Source organism: Strongylocentrotus purpuratus, unplaced genomic scaffold, assembly GCF_000002235.5.
Source record: "Strongylocentrotus purpuratus isolate Spur 01 unplaced genomic scaffold, Spur_5.0 spur5_scaffold_19, whole genome shotgun sequence".
Classification (NCBI taxonomy): Eukaryota; Metazoa; Echinodermata; class Echinoidea; order Camarodonta; family Strongylocentrotidae; genus Strongylocentrotus; species Strongylocentrotus purpuratus.
In genome coordinates this window covers 26959332-26980238 of record NW_022145604.1, presented here as the reverse complement: position 1 = coordinate 26980238, position 20907 = coordinate 26959332, and the positions used below count along the sequence as shown (strand labels likewise).

The following is a 20907-nucleotide window of genomic DNA, read 5'->3' as shown; positions in this document are numbered from 1 at the left end:
TCTTTCTCTCCCCCCCCCCCCCCCCTCTCTCTCTCTCTTTTGTCAATTTTGGGAATGTGATATTTTCCACTGGACCAGAACAAAACAAAACAACCTTTAGTGCAATAACCCTTTTCGAAATTGATTTTTAGTGAATTGGCAGTTCTCGTTATGTTTTATTTCGTATACTTGGCAAACTACCAGGGCTTTTCTTCCCTTGATCAGCCAAAAAACATAACACTTTGGACCGATTTCGAGGTACAACCCTAAAGCTTTATATCTGCCTCTTTCATTTAAATGAACCTTCTCTAGTTCCGTAGCTACCTGCTACTGGATAGAATTGTGTCACGTTTATTGTTTAAAATGTTGCCCTAGAATGTGCTTTAGCTCCAATCGTGCACCCAACATGGAGTATAAGGTGATTTTCAAAATCTGAAATTGCAATTTATCATCGAAGAAAAGAAAAAAGTAAAATCCCCTACGCCTGGAGCTAATGTACATTTTAGGGCAACATTTTAAACTATAAACGTGACACAATTCTATCTGATAGAAGACTGATTACCAAGTAGTAGAAGAAGAAGAAGAAGAAGAAGAAGAAGAAAAAAGAAGAAGAAGAAAAAAAAGAAGAAGAAGAAGAAGAAGAAGAAGAAGAAGAAGAAGAAGAAGAAGAAGAAGGAGAAATACATAAAGAAACAAGGAAAATGATAATGATTATATATAGAAGAAGAAGAAAAAGAAGAAGAACAACAAGAAAATCACCTCCCATCCCGATACTTATGATCAATGTCTTGATCTTCTTTTCTGAAATACATCTAATTGATTGTAAATTTGAACAAGCTATTCATCAAATAAAGTTAACAGTCCTATTCATTTCTTACATCCTAAGATAAGTTTGATTAAATTGAAATTCAATAAAATATACTATAATCGAATTTGTACGTTGGACCTGCCTTTAGTTAGTGCTTTCAGTTACAACAGACCCGGGACATTTGGATCGTGATATATATTGAATGTTCTTTGAAAATGAAATTTGTTATCAACTAATATCTTACCCTCTAAATATTACCGTTTTAAACATGTCAAATGAACGGCACAGGGATGTAGTGAGTCTTTACCCCCGATACATATACATGTATAGTTTTCCTTGAATTTATTCAGGGACGATTCTTTTGTAGTACTGTATGATCATCCATCTAGGGGGTCAACAATTAACTGTGTACATTTGATGTGTTGACGTGACCCAAAACAAACCAAACCATTTCCTTTTTTAAGGGCACCCACTTTCACAACCACAACAAAGACATAAAAAGTTTACCGACCGTCCTTTTCAGGACTTCCCAATCCTACCCCCTTTCACACATGGTACAACCGTTAGTCTACTGTATAACAAAAACATAGCACGTGAAACCACAAAATAAAACACATTTTCAACTGCTGGCAATCCTGTTTAAATCAGCTTTTAATGCATATCCTCCAGACAAGAAAAAAAGAAAGAAACCCCAAATTCCCACCGATCAACACCACTACTGTACGTGAAATATTCACATTCTTTTTTGTTCTTGAGTATATTTACAAAAGACCACCTCAGTTTTCATCCCTTTGAGCATCACCTGAAAACGACTCGCCTTTTTCACCACATAAAAATAACACGATTAAAACATGATTTAGATCGGATACAGTCTTCTTGTACACGATTAACAGTATTATAGTGAAAGGGTGTATAATAGAAAATGACATCACAATGAAATTCATTTTCGACAGGTACAGCCAACTCGGATTCAAACATATTTTCAATTAAAAGGTTTATATTCGATACTTGGTCAAATACGTGGTATAGAATTGTATGATCGGGATGGTGTTTAGTACATTTGCTCTCTATCTATTTGCTTACAAGAAACTAATCCGGATGCAATAATAACAATATTGGTAACAATAAGAATATAGTTACCTCCGTCGTTGAAATTGAATGAGACACTCAAAAACACGTTGAGTGAGTTTACCAAAAAGTGCACTCACCGTTAAATCGATAATTAATGTACATTTGAGTGGGGGGGGGGGGGGGGAGAGGAGGGATTTCGCCAGGCGATTTTGAAGACAATGTTTGACGACAATATTAAATTTGAAGAAAAGAAAGTGGTCGTAGGATTTTAAATTTGCCAACATGGGTTCCCTTATACCTTACATTTTCCAGACACGCATCAACAATCAAACATCCTTTGAGAACGACAGTGTTGGTATCGTGAAAGAGATTAAAATTATATTTCAATATAAACGAGCATTCTAAACATTCTAAACAACAACAACAGCAAAACAAAAATGCAACAAGTTTGGAATACATCTACAACGTAAAATAGAAATCATGGAAGAGCGCTTATTTAAGAGCAAACACTGTGAAATAAAACGTTAAGTATAATTAAACTTTGAATTCAATTTATTACTAGTAGTCGTTTTTTGGTTGATGTAATGTTCATACTCATACTTTATACGAGTTTACCCTCCCATAGCGCTTCAAAACCGGCGTCACTGACGCAGCCCTCCGTCAATGGCGCAATATTGAGCCAATACATGAAGAACTAGTAACGCATCAGCAGCAAAATGCGTTGGCGTAGAACGATTAGCTAGTATAATGCGTTATAACTTTCCCCATTTTCATTCGCAGATTGTAAAAATATTCGCACATCGTATTTTATGTAATTCCTTTACATATGTTTTCGTCTTCAATCACTTGATTACGACTACAGTATTTTAATACGTATACTATCACCAGTAATAAAGTATAACAAAATAATTATAATTTGCAAAGCGCCAATTACCAAATGCAAGGGACCATCTAGACAACTTCCGAGGTAAAATTAGAATCCTTGCTTAAGCCGAGCTTCCCTCAATTACGCAGGTGGTATTCAGGTAATGTACGTATTAACAAGTATCAACTACCAGTTTTCTTACATAGATTTATACACCTGCATAAAGAGTGGCAAATGTATTTAAATGCCCTGCCAAATGACGTTAATGTCACGAATAGGATTCGTATTAGGTCCTGTATTCCAGTAGCATACACAAGAGATAACAAAGCATCCACATACATATATGATTCAATACCCCTTGCACACGAGCTGTCTTTTCGACTGCGTCTTTTTCGTCCATACGCTTTAGAGGCCTACGTCAGCCATGCGTCAGCCGATCAATGCAGTTCTTGTACCTTCCACAATTGCATTCACGTTGCATGCCATACGTCACTTGCATACGGCATCAAACAGATCGCGCAGTGTTTGACGCAGTGTTTGACGCAATCTTAGTTTGACGCAATCTTTGACGCAATCTTTGACGCAGTCTTACGTCAACAAAAATGATGCCTCGTATGCAATGATCACAGAATGCATACACAATTATACAAACAGGTCCTTCTATAAAACGAAAAATATATTCACATTTCTCTACACGGTGAAACATGACTATATCATACATATTTTGTTATCATCTCAGCCATATCACACATCGGTGTCAATGCTGAAAATCTAAATACGTTCACCGACTGTTTCCCTCTTCCGATTTCTGGTAGTAATAAAAATATTTCACATAATTATGTTCGTTACACACAAAAAACAAGATTTATATTCATACATACATAGTATACACACAAATATATATATATATATATATATATATATTTCACTATCCATAGTAACAAAATATTGTGGTTATAACAAAACAATTGCAATCGTAAATCAGTGGTGTAAACTCGCCGCGAAGTTTCATTCGATGTCGTTGTTGGAAGAAAGCTCAACTCCATCAGAAAATTCTTGTTGATTTTTTAGGGAATGTTAATCATAACGTTCATCGTTTTCGGTGATCGTAGAAACAACACGGATAATAACTACATTATCTCAGTATTTGAAGGCAGCATTGTATTTTACAGATCTGTCTCACCGATTACAAATATATCTTTTAATCTATATACATTAATATTTCCTGATTTATATATCATCAATCATTGAAATGGAGATACATCATACACAAGGAGGGACGTAGAACATTAAATCATGCCAGGATCGCGGAATGCAAAAACCATGTTACTTTGCAATAAAGTATAATAAAATGCTATTTTGCTCAGTACTGAAACGATAATCTCATTAAAAAGAAGAAATCAACGTCCCTTTGCTCGCTTCATCAGATCATTAGCATAAAAACTTGCTTAGATATTTCAGTCAAGTTGGAAATATTCAACTCTCTCACCTACATGTACAAACAAAATCAATAACAATCAAACATAATCCGATGTTGCCTTCTATACGATACAGATGATTTGACACAGACAGAGCCCAATACCCCCCCCCCCCTCTCCCCTCCCCCCCCCCCCCCCGATTGCTATATGCCCATTTATTATAAATTCGATTAACCAGACGGCTTACATGTATGTCATAAATCAAAGAAAAATGAGCAACAAAACAAGCGACTCATAATCATGAATAATTTCAGTATACAATGATCAAAGCTTATACACGCATGCAGCAGTTAATAAGAATCAGCATTTCTGTATAAATGGAGAACAAAATAATACAAACTATATTATGTACATCATTTCCTTTTTGAACATAAATCAATTAAGGCGCTAATTTTGTCAAAAGAAACACAAGCAAACAAGCAAACAGTTGCCATTGACTCAACAACAAAAATTAATCTGGTCCATTTTCATCCGACAAAATAACATTCACAACAAAATACTACAACCGTAATCTTTTACAAATAATTTTGCATGGATGGAAAAGGAAATAGAAAGCAACAGATTCCGATTCGGCAGAATGTCCTCATTTTATTACAGACATAAGGTCTAAGGAAGGAACATCATTAAAAAAAAAAATCACCGAAAATATATAACAATTTATTCCCAAGTGTCAAAGTTGTCTTTACAACAATCAGTTTACCTGTTAAATTGTTTATCCATCGTCTTTAGTTTGTATTTGTTATACCTAATGCAGGTACAGGCCGCTTTAAATTGGAATATGTAGCTGACATCATTTGGGGTCTTATACATCGGCTATAATTTGAATCGGGCATTTTGCCCCGATTTTTCCTAAGCATAAATAATATTCAGCATTATGATGAAATAATACAACAATTATTCTAAATGTGTGATCTTATTTACCCATGGTGGCCACGTCAGTATTGGATACTGTTCTTCCAAAGGGCACTGTAAATTGTTAAAACACTAGCTTTGCCAGTTACCAACTTAATTCACCTGGGTCGAATGGGAAAATCTGATCCACATTAAGCATTGTATTTTATATCTCACGTATTTAGATACTCTAACATGTTTTGTTCTGCCAAACTTAGTCAGTTTCCTTATTATATACAGCAACATCTTTACTCTAAATAGGACTATTTGAATATTTTTGTCGAATTTACAAAATAAAAGTAATATGCCATAGAGCCCCTGTTAACCGTGCATTTAAACTATTTACAATACATCGTAAGGATATCTATGGTTTATGGATGAAATGTTTCTCTTGTTTACATTCAGCAAAACGATACACGTCAATACATTAAACACAACGTTACAAGAACTCCTTGTATGCTAACTTTGCACATAATAGCTGGTTGGAAATACGCTGACAACTCCACTATGGTTGCTTTTGAACAGAATCCTCTACATAACTTGGGCAGAACAACAACGGGCGGTTCACATTGCGAAGAAGTGACTGGTTGCAAGCGCGAGCTCCATTTTCCCGCTACGATCATTCCTAGTGCGAGCCTAGAGTTGAGGTACGTTGCTGGGTATGTAAAGGCAACATTACAGAAGCACCCACGACTAGGCTCCTGGCCTCGGTCGAAAACAATAAGATGTTGCAAATTGGAACTGCTAACGGTTTGTACAAATATCAATGAAATACTCGGAGGCACTCGGCTATGATTCACATGACCATCGTTTAGGCAGGGCGTTCGGCCGATCATACACACCGTCTTTAACCTATTGTGAAAGCACAAGTTTGCAGTCAGGTCATGCAGGTTCATATTGGTGCCATCAGCCAATTTCCCTTTCCGCCCTTTGTCTATCCGCTGGGTGAACTATCATATCAAATTGTATTCACGTTTGTACGCGTCCACATCCTTCGTCCACATCCTTCGCGGTCAATAGGGCAGTTGACAGGATGTTCACTTGAGTACAGACTTGGTGCATCTCATTGGTTCATGTTGCAGAAAAAAATCATGCCCTTGAAAAGATGGTCAATATGTCATCAAATAAAGTCGCGGCTTAATTCATTGTAACCGTCCATTTGCGGAGCTAGTCATACGGGAGTCCCAGCGGGCGATTTGGGAAGCTTGATCCGACCATTGCGGCCTTGGTCGCTAGAGGAGGGACGTACCAACCTCTGTGAGGCGGGGCTTCCGTAGCACTTTGGTCGTTTAAACAGAATCTTTGGGCTCCATTTTGACTTATCACCTTCCCTCGTCCACGGGTCTGACGCGATGGTACTGCACGTGGAAGCAGGCTCCGGCGAGAGTCCAAGCGATTGGTTCGCTATGAAAGACGAGTCAAACTCGGAGTCCTCAAAGAACTGTTGAGGGTGGGGCTGAACATCCCCTGTGATATCTGGACACACAAAGGCAACGTGTTTCTTACCACCGGAACAATGCCTCTCGCTCGGGGTTTTTAGTATACATGGAAGCTGCGTGTTGTTGCTGTTGTTCTGGTTGCCTTCAGAAGGCACACTCCCGAAAGGTTGGTCACCACCGCCTGACATTTTCTCTTTGCTAGCGTTCAATGCACCAACTTGTCCTGCCAGTAAGTTTTCATCGGAACTATTCACCTTGGTGCCGCCATTTCGCTGGAGGTTATTGTTTTCACGAGCAAGTTTGTCTTGCAGAAACAGATTCTGTTCCATGACAGGTGTGTTGCCGTGGACGATCAGCGCTTCATCCGACCCCACTCCAACCGGATGATCATCGTTCATAGAATTATCATCGCTTCGAAATTCCATCTCCTCTTCTTCTTCCTCCGCCCTGTCATTTTCCTGCTCGACTCCGTTGTCGTTCTTTTCTGGTAGCACCTCGTCTGTCGTAAGTGCCGTTGTCTCCTTGTCAAGAATAGTCGCCGGGGAATCCGAGGCGGGCCAATCTGGTAGCTTCTCGTTGCTGCCCTCCAGGACGGGTTGCAAGGGAACCAGCTCTTCTTGTCTTCCCGAGCTGACGTAACTTGGGAGTTTCCCGTTGCCCACGTGGTCCCCTCCATCGGTTTTGGGGGAGAGGCTTGTCTTTAAGGTAGCGCATGTATCCTCATTGGAACCTCTTCTAAAGTGAGAGAGGTTGTTCGCAAGACTGTTCTGTCGCGAGTGTGAACCTATCCTTGAGATGTGACGCCCTGAGGGTAGCGTGTTTTGTTCTTGCCATCTCCTCAGCAGTCTCTTTATAACATTTTGTACCTGAAAGGAGAGAGGAAAAACGATTTAAAAATCCAGCAAAATTTTTCCTTTTTTCCCTATGCAACACTAAGGAATATAATTCCTTAGCACAGCATTACAGCGCCTGGATATGTATTCGTTTAAACGCGTTTACGTACTCAAGCAAATTTCTAAAACACTACTCCTCCTAATAATATAACGATAATAATAATATTAACAATGTGAACAACAACAAAAATAGCAAAAGTTCTCTGTTAACCACCTTAATTATAAAATTGTAATGGGTGGGTTAACATATTCAAAGATTCTTTTTAGAATCATGCACATCAACACCAGGGGCTCTGTATTATACAGAGTTGCGATTGATCCAAATCAATGGCAAGTCCTCCAATCAATCGCAATTTTGCAGTCCTGTATCTCTTGTTATACACATAGTTGCGATTGATAGTAACAACTCTTTATATGACAGGGCCTAGTACAAACATATTACTGGAAATGTAATAACTTAGCAACAAAAATAAAATAGAAGCAAATACAGGCCCGGTCATAAACAATTCCAAGGTAGGGGGTGGGGGCGTTATTACAAACTGTCAGATTTTGTTCGAAAAGCAAACCAATTTTGTTTTTAATAGATAAAACCCTATGCCAGCCCTTTCGATGATCCTAAGGATGACAATTTGTCAATAGACACGATCACAATGACCTTAACCGATCAAAATTGTTAATTTCAATAGCTTTGCGCATTACTTATTAAATTGTGCGATATGACAATAACATATTACGTAGTCTGAACATTATTTTCTACATACTCTAATATAATAGGGCATTAGAATCGCTTTGAGTTGATTTCTTAGAGGTTTTTCAATCGATCGTGTTATTATATGGATGATGATCGTGCTTTCTTTCCAGCCGGGGGCCGCAGCGCCCTCACGCACTTGGATCAACGTACATAGTATAGAGATATCGACTGCTTTGAGAGGCCTAGCTGCTTTATATGCTCAAGGGAACGCGCACAGATCCTGCCATTACCCTGAGGCGCGCCTGGGTGGGCGGCGCGCCAAGGGGTCATGGCAGCATCTGCTAGTTCCCAAAAGCATATAAAGCCGCGAGACCTCGAACATTAAAGCAGTCGATGTGTCTTTCATATGCCGAATTGAAACAAAAGTCTACCAATAATTATTACCTTATCCTTTTATTGAGTAAAGATTAATTAAAACATCACGGAAAATCTGAAATACTGTCTGTTAATCTTAACTTGAAAAAATGACTGAAAGTTTCGATCATTTGGGAATCGCAGACAAAAGGCACTGAATGGTGTCCGCGCTCGCACAAAGACAATGTTAACATGTTAACCAATGGGTATCGCAGCAAAAAATTACTATTTTCATGGTAACCGGAATTTTGAGGGATTTCACTCTTGGACTATTAACCGTTATTGGCATTTTACATTTGTTTACGGGAACGGATAAAATCACGACTCCAATTTCGACCAATCAGATGGCTGGATTTCTAAAGTGAGGTATATAGTACCTGTTATTAAATCTATCTTACCTCCTGATTCATATAAACATAGATGATCGCGACAAAGAAGCCTTGGGTTGACTGGAGGAATGCGTTTAGGTAGCGGTAGACGTAGGTGGAGGCGTTGGGTTTCTCTGGGCTCGGCTCTAGAAGCAGCATGAAGTAGGACGCCCCGAGTAAAGGCAGCAGGACCACGATCCCCCGGACACCCTTCCTGTAAGACGACGTTGAAAATATCAAAATGTTATCATTGCAGGGGCCCGTTTCACAAGCCTTTTTTCAATGACAAATGTCAAAAATCATTGACAAATCTGCTGATAACCAATCAGAAGCAAGGATTTCAGTAGCTTATAACAACAACTATTCTTTGTCACTGATGACAAGTTTTGTGAAACGGGTACCAGGTGTCAAGAGCATGGGGAAGGAGATTGCCAGAACAGTTAAAATTAAATGTGGGGATGGCGAAACTTTTTTAAAACAGTTAAAAAACAAATTAAAGCCCCTCTGCGCTAGTTTGGCCAGGAAGGATTAGACCTCCCTGCATGGTCACTGACAGGTGTGTTTTTTTTCTCATCAATTCAGCTCTCAATAATTATTAGCATAAGAAAACGGGACCATGAGGGACCAAGGCAACGGTCACCGATTAGGCATTGTTTGCTATATAGAGGGCGCAAGCTTGAAGACAATCCTGTTCTTTATGAAATAAATAACGAATGGAAAGGTCTTATCATGCTTATGGTTATTCCCCTAGTATTAAATTACACGTGTGCCAAAACGTGTCAATGCTGCGACCATGATTTTCGATGATTTTTAGTGTAGGCATGAATAATACCTAACTAATTTCAATCTAGCCTAATCGCTATCTCCGACTATAAACCCGTACATTTCCTAAATCTATATGACCAAAACATACAAAAAGGTGCGATGGTTTCGAAAGATTTTGAAAATAGGGTAAACTTTATAGACTGGCAAGGTTTAATATTTGACTTTTACATGATGCATTCTTTAGAGCATCGGCATGGTCAAATTAAGGTATCATTCAATCTAGAATACAATCCTAAGCTGTTTTGGTAAATTATGTTGTTGACGCATAAATACGAAGACGAGGAAAGTAGAATCAACAGCTGCCTCTAAATTTATTTCAACTTGAAACCTTCGGACTGCTACCGGGGTCGAGGGTCATACCTGTATTGTTGCGTTTCGAAGGAATGTGACGCCCTCAGTTTAGTGACAAGAATGATCATAATATGGACCATGAAGCACACGTTGACCTGGTAAAGGAAAGACAAATGTTATCATGCAATACTAATCGCTTTATGATATTTGTTAAATGTCAATCATATTGTAGGAAAATTACAGGCTTTTTATCAAAATGAACTTTTATTTTCAGCCCATTGCAAATTGACACGGTCGCTCATTTGACATATAATACATACATTTTAGATAACAATAATAATCATGATACTACTACTCATACTACTTCTACTTATCCTTATTATAATAACAATGATAACGATAATGATAATAATAATGAAAATAATAATAATCATGAACTGTCAAACGTATAATTTAGCACTGACACTGTCAAAAGAGGGGGAGGGGGCTAGAAAGAGATAACGAGTGGGGAGCAAGAAAGAAACAGAAGGGAGATGAGAAAGACAGAACAAATAATTCTGCCATACTTATTATTTAAATAAATATTTATCTCTATCGAATAGAGATGAAGAAATGTTCAGGCCATAAATCCCCAATTTCTTTATATATCTTCTTCTTCTTTCTTTTTTTTTTTGGGGGGGGGGGAGAGTTTGATCAAAGACATAGTATAGTTCTCCCAAATGTTTTGGAATAAATAAAATTGATAATAATATTATTTTTTAAATTCCAGAGACAATCAAATAAAAAGCTTGAGAAAAAAAAACCTGGATGTATTTTGAGGCAGCGGACTCACCAGGATAACGGCTATGATAGGCACTCGAATGATATATTCCGCATTGCTGTTCTGAAGACAACTGTATCAGGATGGAGAAAACGTAAAAAATAAAAATAAAAATCATGAGATACATGTTCGCGGGGATTGGTGACTTAAATTATCACTTTCTCTGTGTCTCTGTCTATCTCTTTCTCTCTGTGTCTCTGTCTCTGCCTTTCTCCTTCCCTCCATCTCTCTCTCTCTCTCTATATATATATATACTTCTATCTCTATCTCTCTCTCTCTCTCTCTCTCTCTCTCTATATATATATACTTGCATCTCTGTCTTTCTATACTTGTATGTATCTCTCTCTCTCTCTCTCTCTCTCTATTTATGTATTCTTTTATCTTTCTCTATATATATTCTTCTATCTCTCTCTCTTTCTCTATATATATTCTTCTATCTCTCTCTCTCTCTTTCTCTATATATATTCTTCTATCTCTCTCTCTCTTTCTCTATATATATTCTTCTATCTCTCTCTCTCTTTCTCTATATATATATTCTTCTATCACTCTCTCTTGAATCTCTCTCCACAAAGTTTTAAAAGGTGGCAAACTTACTCATTTTTCGTGCCGGTAGCCAGTACTGTTACGGTAATAGCATAGGCCACTGAAAAGATGACCGGTAATCCTTCAAGTAAAAAAAATAAGAAACGAGATTAGGAATAAGCAGATTTGAATAATCGTTTGAGCAGTCAAAGTGGGTTTTTTTTATTCATGCATTAACCATAGACTCTCGCATATTATCATGATATACTGTGAAATACTGCCCTGTGCCCTTCCTCCCCCTTCCCTGTTTTTATAGGCACAAAACAAACATTATCAGTCAGTGTGAAAAAAACAGAGTGTCTGTATTGTGAGACATTGTTGGCTGCATGATCTGCTGCAAACTTTTAATGATTAGTATTTATTTATATTTTAGACAGTCCAAATACTGACAGAGCTAGACTCAGCTCCAGGCTTTTCTTATTAAAAAAAATGCTTTGTAGACTTATTTGTCTGCAGAATACCCGGTTTTACTGTCTAAATTGTTGAAGTAGTCACTTACCCCAGCCTATGAGGCAATACACCCAAAATTTCTCTCTCCGAACGGCGAGGGCTCGCACCACCATGGTATGGAGGTACAGGCCCTCTACGAACATCCAAAAGAAGCTGGTCAGATTGATATAGAAAAGAGCTGTCGCCTGCAGACGGCAGTACCACTAAACAAGAAGATACAATAACAAGATATGAACACCGAGGTTAATCAGAGGAGTTCAGGGATACAACTCCAGGCAAATTCTCAACACTGATTATGTTTAAGAAACGTTACACCGTTCAGCTAATTCAGCCACACATGATAACAGCTTGAAATTGATATTCTACACAATGTTGAGGTGTGTACAATAATATAAATGATATCATTCCATGTGCTTGTAGAGTGCCATTGCAAATACAACCAAGAAAAATAATCTTGCTGAACACTAATGAATTAATTCCAGAGAAACGTGATAGAAATTTCATGGATAAGCAAGATAAACTGCAGACGTTGATACCTACACTCCAGCTTGCCTGAACCATTCTTATTTGTTTGTTAGTTTTATCTATAGAGGAACAGTAATAACATACATGTATCAGCCACTAAAACGATGGCATTCTGTATACATTCTATACGTCATATATTTCAGTAAAGGTTCTTTTCGGGCTTGCACAACACCTAACAGGAATATGGATGTCTAGAAAGCACCGCTGAGGGAGCCTCTTTCTACCTAGGCCAGTAGGGCCTTTACTCTAAACCGTCACAAGTCTAACTTCTTAGATATCCCATTGAAACGTATGTTATAGAATTAACACGCGTTTCTATGATGGGATGTTCACGAACTTAGACTTATGACGGTCTCGAGTAACAGCCCCCTGTCTGATAAACCATTCACACCAGCGAGAACGACACCAAGACAGACAACAGACGAAACAGAACAATATGTTAGCCTCACTGACTGAGAGTCGGTCGATTTTGATTCGCTTTGGAGTCCGCAAAACGGTTCGGCTCAGGTATTTGTCGTTGTCGTCCGCCAGGTTTGGTTGACGGAGTATTAGGAGTAATACTTTTTTTTCGATCGGTTATCGGTCTCGTGTCGGTCAGTTTGTTGTGACTGGTTTAGAAGGGGTAATGCCATTTTTCGTTCGATCTGGTGTCGACCTGGGGCCCGTTTCACAAAACTTGTCATCAGCGATAAATGACAGTCTTTGTTATAAGCTAGTGAAATCCTTGCTTCTGATTGGCTTTCAGCAGATTTGTCACTGATTATTGTCATTTATCATTGAAAAAAGGCTTTGTGAAACGGGTCCCTGGTGTTAGACAGGGTGGTGTGACCTGGGCATCAGGGGGTAATGTAATGTTGTGATCGGTTTTTTTTTTTTAATCGTTGTTGGTACATCACCTTCATGTGACTGGTTTAGTACGGTGTTCTATTTTTTTCCTTCGATCTGTTGTTGGTGTGGTATCGGTCAGATGGGTGTAACTGGGGTTTAGATGGGTAATGTACTGTTTTGTTCGGTCTGTCGTTGTCTGTTGTCGGTCAGATTGGTGTGATCGGGGTGATGTACATGTAATGTTCCGTAGCTGCTGTTATACTACCCTGGCCGAGTATAAGGAGAGTACTTACTGCTTCTTCGGCCACTTCAGAGAAAGTGCTTATGATGATCATGAGAAAAAAGATGAGATAGAGAAGGAGAAAGCTGGTCACGAGGTTAAGATGAATGTAGTTCCTCACACATCGTAAGCTCCTGCAGAAGAAAGGCAGATAGGGAGAAAGATATATAGAGGAAATAAATAATATTATATTAGAGTGGGATTTCTTATTAATTACTCATTAGTCAATATGGAACCGTGTACTTTAATTTGTAGCCAAAAATGTAATGTTCTAATTTACACGGGGAGAATATGGGATTTATTTTCTTATTTTTAGTTTAAACCATGGCCAGTCAAGCATTATTTTTTTATGGTAGGTCGTAAATTGTTATGTTCACTACATTTTGTTGTCGTTCTTCGTACTCGCAAGATTACCCCTGAACTAGAAATGGCGACAAAAACTGACATATAATGGACAGGACGATTCAGTTATAGGTGTAGTCTTTATCAGAAGGTCCCGGGTTCAAAACCAAGTCAATGCTCTAGAAACCCCCAATAAGGCATTATTAATTCTAAAAATAATGTAAAGTTTCTCATAAATTTCTTTGAATAGGCTTAGGACTCAAAACCACGATAGTGGTACGTGCCTTTTCATCAACAAAGTTAAAGGTTCACTGCTGGTGATCCGAATTTGCTTCGGATTTTAATTCGTCAAAGTGAACATATGTCACAGGAGCATTTTGTCCTAAAACAAACCATCCTCATTACAATCAAATTAAAAATAATAACTTACTTGAAATAGACAAGGATAACAAACGCCCCCAGTAGAGTGGTGAAAGACAGGCTGTAACCCGTGTAAATCAAAATGTCCGCGGCTCTCTCATGTGGATTAAAGGGCTGAAAAGAAGAAAAAAAAATAATTAGGATGACAATATAAATTTCATTCTAAATATTTAATATAATCATACTATATCACGGAGTTGAAGTCTAATTGATATCACATACAAAATATTAAACCACTTCATACATTACCGATTAAATCGTTCGGGATTTCTACCCACGTAAGGTCCATATTTCACTAGCTATCTTTACTATTCAATACTTATTACAGAGTGGTAATGTATGAATCTCCTTTTCATATGGAAACTCCGCTTCGGTTTGGAAGTGTATGTAATATCATGAAATTGATAAGCATGGTAAAAGGATTCACCCTACTATAGGCATACAGTAGTTTGACACACATCAGCTATTATCCCATTTAAACAAGTTGTAATTGTTTTCTTTTTTTGTCAGGGGGGGGGGGACGCTAAAACATGGTAGGGGCGTTATAGCTATTAAAATGCTGGGCTAGAACTGACACTGAAAGGTTTACAATTAAGCCAACAATTTTGTTATGATATACCAAGATATTTGGGAAAAGCTTAGAAGAAGAAATACTTACGTTAATATCTACCAACGGTTTGCAATCAGTGTAGTCCGATTTGTTGTCATTTCCCCACGAGCCATTGAACATGCACAATCTAGTGACAGTGTCTGTGTTAGGAAACGGATGAAAGGGGAACAGATGAAAGTTGGGAAGACATCATTTAAAGGTACTACACAGTGGACATTTAAAGTGCACACACAAACACTAAAACTTTAAAGTAGAAACTTAACTATCGAATTCTTCACCATCACTATCGCTGTCATCATCGTCCTCGTCGTCATCAACGTCATCACTACATGAAGTTCACAATCGTCATTAACCTTACTCTCATCATCATGATATGATTGCGAGCATAAATACATGACCGTTATCCGCATTCATCACGACGATCATTATTATAAAGGTATTCGTCGACCGCATCCACAATGTCACCAATAATAATTTGTCAACATTGTTATCGTCGTCATCTTCAATACTTTTGTCTACACGAGGCTCTTCCTACACCCTTTAAAGGTACTATGTCCCATTTGCAGCCAAACAAATGAAAAGGTTAAATTCCAACGGCATTTGAAAGATAATACTAATTTAGAACTTCCCTAAAAAAAGTGGGGCTTGAAAATGTCTTCAAGTGGAAAAATAACGACTATTAGTTGTCAAATCGACTTAGGAGCTATAGAGCCAATAAGTAATAGTCTTGATTTTCAGACCATTGTACCTAATCTATGCTGTGCAAAGATTCAATCTGTTTAATTTTGGCCATCACAAGAAGTGAGTTATTGATGTAGACACATGCTCATGTACCCATTACAGCTCATTTTATGTATTTTATTACCAAAGAAGAAAAAAAGCCAGTCAGTCACTCAATAGTGTCTGACAGTGAAGTCTAGCGAGTAAACGGGTTTCCTTGCATCATTTGAATATTAGGACACTGCTAACGTTCAAATTTCACAGATAGGACATACATGACATATTCATAATTCCTGCAAAGTTCTACAGAATTTGAGGTTGGCTGCAAAAGGGACATAGTACCTTTAAACCCCAAACTTCTGGATCGGCGTTAAAACACTCTAAGCACGATACTGTAACCATTATTATTCGTCGTAATCATCTATAATGTGACCACGGTTTAATTAACAAAATCTTTGACAACATCCTTTTCATCACCATCAATACTCGTATAACCATAAATGTCACAATCGGCGCTAAAAGATAAAGTTGAGTTCTGGTCATGCGATTGCATTGTGAAAGAAACGGTGTGGAATCGATCAGAAAAGGTTGATCATCTAGCATATAGGTACTGGTGTGTACTGCAAGGTTCTGGAATCATCAAAATGATAAGAAATTTGGCCCAGTCTTGGTACAGTTACAAACACTGTACACAAAAAGATGTATATGAGACTACACGAACATGTTGCATAACAATCCGTCCCGATTTTTATGATGTTACATGCCATATTTAGAATATTAAGCCAATTGAAGAGCCATGCTTTTTACGGAACATTTTTTATCTGATGTTCTTCCACACTTGCATAACAAAAAACGCTCAAAAATTATATGTTACCTCTTCCCAGAACTAAACTTTTTCTTTAATCTCATATACTCATAACTCGATACCGTCACCATCACTATCACTTCCACATCCGACTCGTGACGTTCTAACTAACCATTGGTGTTGTAGATGATTCCGTTGAAGAACTCTGGACATTGCCTCTCAACCAGACCTGGTGGACTAGCAACCCAACACACAATCTCGTCGTAGTAACTCGGACAGAACGTACCTGCAAAATCAAAAGTATTTCAGAAGTGATACATCAACAAGACTGCAGACCAAACAAACAATTATATACCTTGAATCGAACATAATCGGTCAGTTAGGGTCCTGCTTTGCGGTGTGCCTCAGACTGTGGGTTAAATGTAACTTCGTTAAAGCCCTACTGCACTACTTACTTGCGCCCTTTATAGCAAACAATGCCTAATCGGTGACCGTTACTCCTTCATGGTCCCCTTTTTCTTATGTTAATTGAGAGCTGTTTTGATGAGATAACCACCTGTCAGTGACGATGCATGGAGGTCTAATCCCTCCTGGCTAAACTAGTGCAGATAGGCTTTAAAGAAATGGTGTATGATACAGTGAGGTTTTATATTTACCACATATGCATTGCATAACAGGAGTTGAGACAGTGCAGTTGAATGTAACATGCATTGCAAACAGAAATGGGTATACGGGACTACACAAACAGATGTGACATGAAAGTTTGCTTTAAACATCTCAGATATTTCTCGTCACTATTTTCTACAGGAGGGTGTTTAAATAATGATCCCTTTCAGTAGACATTTCTAGTGAACCTCCTTCCCAACTGACATAAAGAGAACGACGAAATCTCCGTCACAAGTTATTTGTCCCCTTCACTTTCACCAAACTTTAACCTTCTCTGTAATGGTGTAATATTGAAGCCCTAAAAAGATTGCGCTTCAAAATGATCACGAAATGCCTCAAAAAAATGAAACATCTTTAAGTGACAGGTCTTACCGTACTCCTTTCCCCTAATAGACTGTAGTATTACATACAAAAAAGTTAGGAAAACGCAAAATTTGATTTCGATTTCAAGTCATAAATATCTTGATAATCAGACAGGCGATCGGCTTGTAAAAGCCATGGGATTCCTGACTGACCTAAAGGTTTATAACTATGATTGCAGCATGAGCTAAACCCAGGATTATGTTTCAGAATCTGAGGCAATGTTACTGAGTCACTTTAACCATATTCTTTATAGAAGGGAAAAACATAACTTTGCTCTTTGCTGAACGTAATTTCTTATTTCTGACAGAATGTCCAGCGGGTATGCCATTGATCCGCCATCGAAATACATCTACCTCTGAAGCGTGTAACTTGAATCACACCGAGCTTTGGGCGATCTATATCAATCACAAGTTTCGCCATAGGTTTCATCATGCGTTCCCTCGGTAAAATCTGCAAATGTTTTCTAAATTCGAAGAACTCAAAGAGTTCTTTGTTTAATTACGTCTCATGTTGCTTCAATTTATAAAGGAAAGTTGTGTAAATATTCACACGAACCGTGTGAAGAAGAAAAAATATTTATGGTGGACAAAAATGCTGAACCGTACACCGCTCTGGGAAATTGCTAAGAGTCACATGCTTCATAATATTGTACCAAGTAGGAAAGATCTGCCAATGATTAATGAACTTCCACGAATTCAAAAGATTGTTCATGTTGTTTTAACATTTGTGAGGATATATTTCACATGAACTCTAGACAAACGGTAGCAGGTTCATGCTGGAACATATTACAGCGCTCGGGGGGGGGGGGGGCGATTCACAAAACTTGTCATCAGTGACAAATGACAATTTGTGTTATAAGCTACTGAAATCCTTGCCTTTGATTGGTTATCAGCAGATTTGTCACTGATTTTTGTTATTTGTCATTGAAAAAGGGCTTTGTGAAACACCCCCTGGGCAATTTCTATCTATCATAAGTTTTATCATATTATAGCTAGGTAAGATTCATGTTGCCTCAATTTAAATCAGAATCGCAAAGACTTGTGAATATCAACTGATTGTAATTCCAAAAGCCCTGCCCCCTCACCGATTGAAGTGGGGGAGCATTACAGTGATGTATTACGTAATCTCAACATGATCTCTAGAGGCAAAAATCTAGGGTAGCGACTTTGGCCTTTAGTTGATTTCTTGAAAACCTTTGCGATCGTATTTTAAGGAAAAGTGTGAAAAGACATATTCACAAGAACAGTAGCTGACAGGTATACATGTTTAACGAATATCCTATTGAATCGTAACCATTTTTTTCATGTGTGTAAAACAACATGTTTTTCTTAAGTGTATATATTTTGGTTTAATTTTGTTTACACTATTCAATTTCATTGTAAATCAACCATTATGAGTTCCTGAACTTTACGTGTTGATGTTTTTAAACCGAATAAATAAATAAAATAAAATAAAATAAAGATATCCATTTTCCATTTTTATCTCGAATTTAGTACACATTCGAAAAAGAAGATAGGTGAGGAATGGGCAGAAATAGGTAATATTATTTTGGTAAAGGAGATTATTTGAAATATAGTCCCCCTTGAGGAATACGACATGAATTCATGAAGACGAAACTGAAGTGAGTGAGAAATAACCATTACCTCCATTGTCTGCTTCATTATCAAGGTAAATGGGCTCTAGAAATTTGCGGATATCGCACTGTTGAACTGGGTCGCTGTAGTTATAACCCTCAGAATCCGCTAGATGTTTCACGATCACCTCAAATGTAGATGCATTCACCAGCTGGCTCTCCGGTTCATCGATCGGATTCTCGGACGGGGTGTGAGGCGCATCTGTCGGGGCTTGGGTGGTGGGGCGACGGACCAAATAGGTCATCTCCATTTTGGCTGTGGTGTTTGGCGCTGTTGAGTTAGAATCGGACGTTGGGGGCGTTGGCGGAATGGACGTGGCGTTGCCGTCACGTGTTCCTAGTTGCAGCGTGGCATTGGTGGAAGACGGGGCGGGCTGCGTGGAAGAAGAGAGGACTGGAGATGGGGTCGTGCCAGTGGCTGACGCCGTTTGGTTCTGGTCGCCGACAGCCGGAGGCGTGGCGGCAGCAGGGTCCGTTTGGCAGTGTACCGGTGTGAGCAGGAGGTACAACGTCCCAACAGTTAGAACCTACATCAAAGAACAAACAACAGAAAACGAAACAATTTAAAACCCAGCTTTCATGAACTCTAGCAAACCCTTAACGCTGGAAACAAAGTAAATTGAGGTCAATGCTCCCAACGAGAAACTTACATCACTCATATTACAAACAACAAAGAACGAAATCAATTCGAAACCGTAATCTCGTTCATCCCATACATCTGAAAACAAATTATATAATCGTATACAATATCAAATATAACATATTATAAAAGGCCTACGTAAAGATAATAATCAAGGCTTATCATAGAGAATTTGATGAAAATATATTATCCTATTCCATTTACAAGCGGCATTACTTTTTGCTCTTCAAAAGGTAAAGACGATTCCTTAATCTTAGGAAGAAAAGAAAACCGATAAATGAATTATTACAAATACATTATTCGGTATCACTAACTCCTCGCTTTATTCTGAGTGTGTAAGCTCGTTTGCGGATGAGGGATTGTGGAAGCGGCTTAGGCAGTACCTACGAAACAAATTCAAAGTGTCGGGGCTTTGCAATGCATTTAATGTATTTGCTTAATCTGTTAAAGATAAAGTGGACTTCTGGTCATGCGATTGCATTTCGAAAGAAACTGTGTCGAGTCGATTGGAATTTTTTGTTGTCCTGTTAGACATGGGCATGGGCTTTATACTGTACAGTTTTTGAATCATCAAAACGATAAGGAGTTGGGCCAGTCTCGCTAAAAGTCGCTTGTGCTGTACACAGACATGTGTATACTGACACATAGCACGTAAGTGTGCATGGTCCCCAACGTTTAGCTGTTTCTTAGCATACTTCGACATTTATTGCGTTTGAAGAGCCATCCTTGTCGGGGGGGGGGGGGGGGGGGGGGGGCTTTGTAAATTTTTAACCCACACTCACATATAATTTTTCACGTATAACAAGCTTACAAATCGTTGTTCACTTCTCTTACAAGTTAATCTTCTCTTTCATTGAATATTAACTCTAGTATGCAGTAAAAATCTAAGTTGAGAAAGAAAATAAATTACAGTTCAGTGAATTCAGAGGAGGGTCATTGCGAGCAGCACACCATTTTTTTAAACGTGAAGCAAATCTATTTTATGTATGTGTGTTTGTGTGTGTGCGTGGGGGGGGGGGGGTATGAGAACATGTCCCCATAGTTGCGCCCTAGTTATATAATTAGAGATTTGTCTTCCATTTCTTCTTCAGAAACCGAATATTCGTTAAGACTGTGCAATAATAGAGACTTGGTTCCGATATTAAAAGAGACAGAGTTGCAAATGTTCGACTGATCAAACACAACTTTAATGTGCCTGACTCTCATATTT

General features: G+C 38.3%; 1 protein-coding gene across 1 annotated transcript in view; it reads right to left on the bottom strand.

Annotated features, from left to right (window-relative positions):
• Nucleotides 1–4832: 4832 nt before the first annotated feature.
• LOC577102 overlaps nucleotides 4833–20907 on the bottom strand; it is an 86511-nt gene continuing 70436 nt past the window's right edge. Inside the window, exons 2-12 of the mRNA XM_030989879.1 lie at nucleotides 19068–19584; nucleotides 16568–16681; nucleotides 14919–15010; nucleotides 14271–14374; nucleotides 13512–13632; nucleotides 11915–12068; nucleotides 11428–11497; nucleotides 10846–10906; nucleotides 10083–10168; nucleotides 8928–9111; nucleotides 4833–7397 (exon numbers count right to left, since the gene is read on the bottom strand). Of these exons, the coding sequence (XP_030845739.1) occupies nucleotides 6264–7397; nucleotides 8928–9111; nucleotides 10083–10168; nucleotides 10846–10906; nucleotides 11428–11497; nucleotides 11915–12068; nucleotides 13512–13632; nucleotides 14271–14374; nucleotides 14919–15010; nucleotides 16568–16681; nucleotides 19068–19584 (2637 nt within the window). The 3' untranslated portion in view covers nucleotides 4833–6263. The remainder of the gene's footprint in view (nucleotides 7398–8927; nucleotides 9112–10082; nucleotides 10169–10845; nucleotides 10907–11427; nucleotides 11498–11914; nucleotides 12069–13511; nucleotides 13633–14270; nucleotides 14375–14918; nucleotides 15011–16567; nucleotides 16682–19067; nucleotides 19585–20907) is intronic.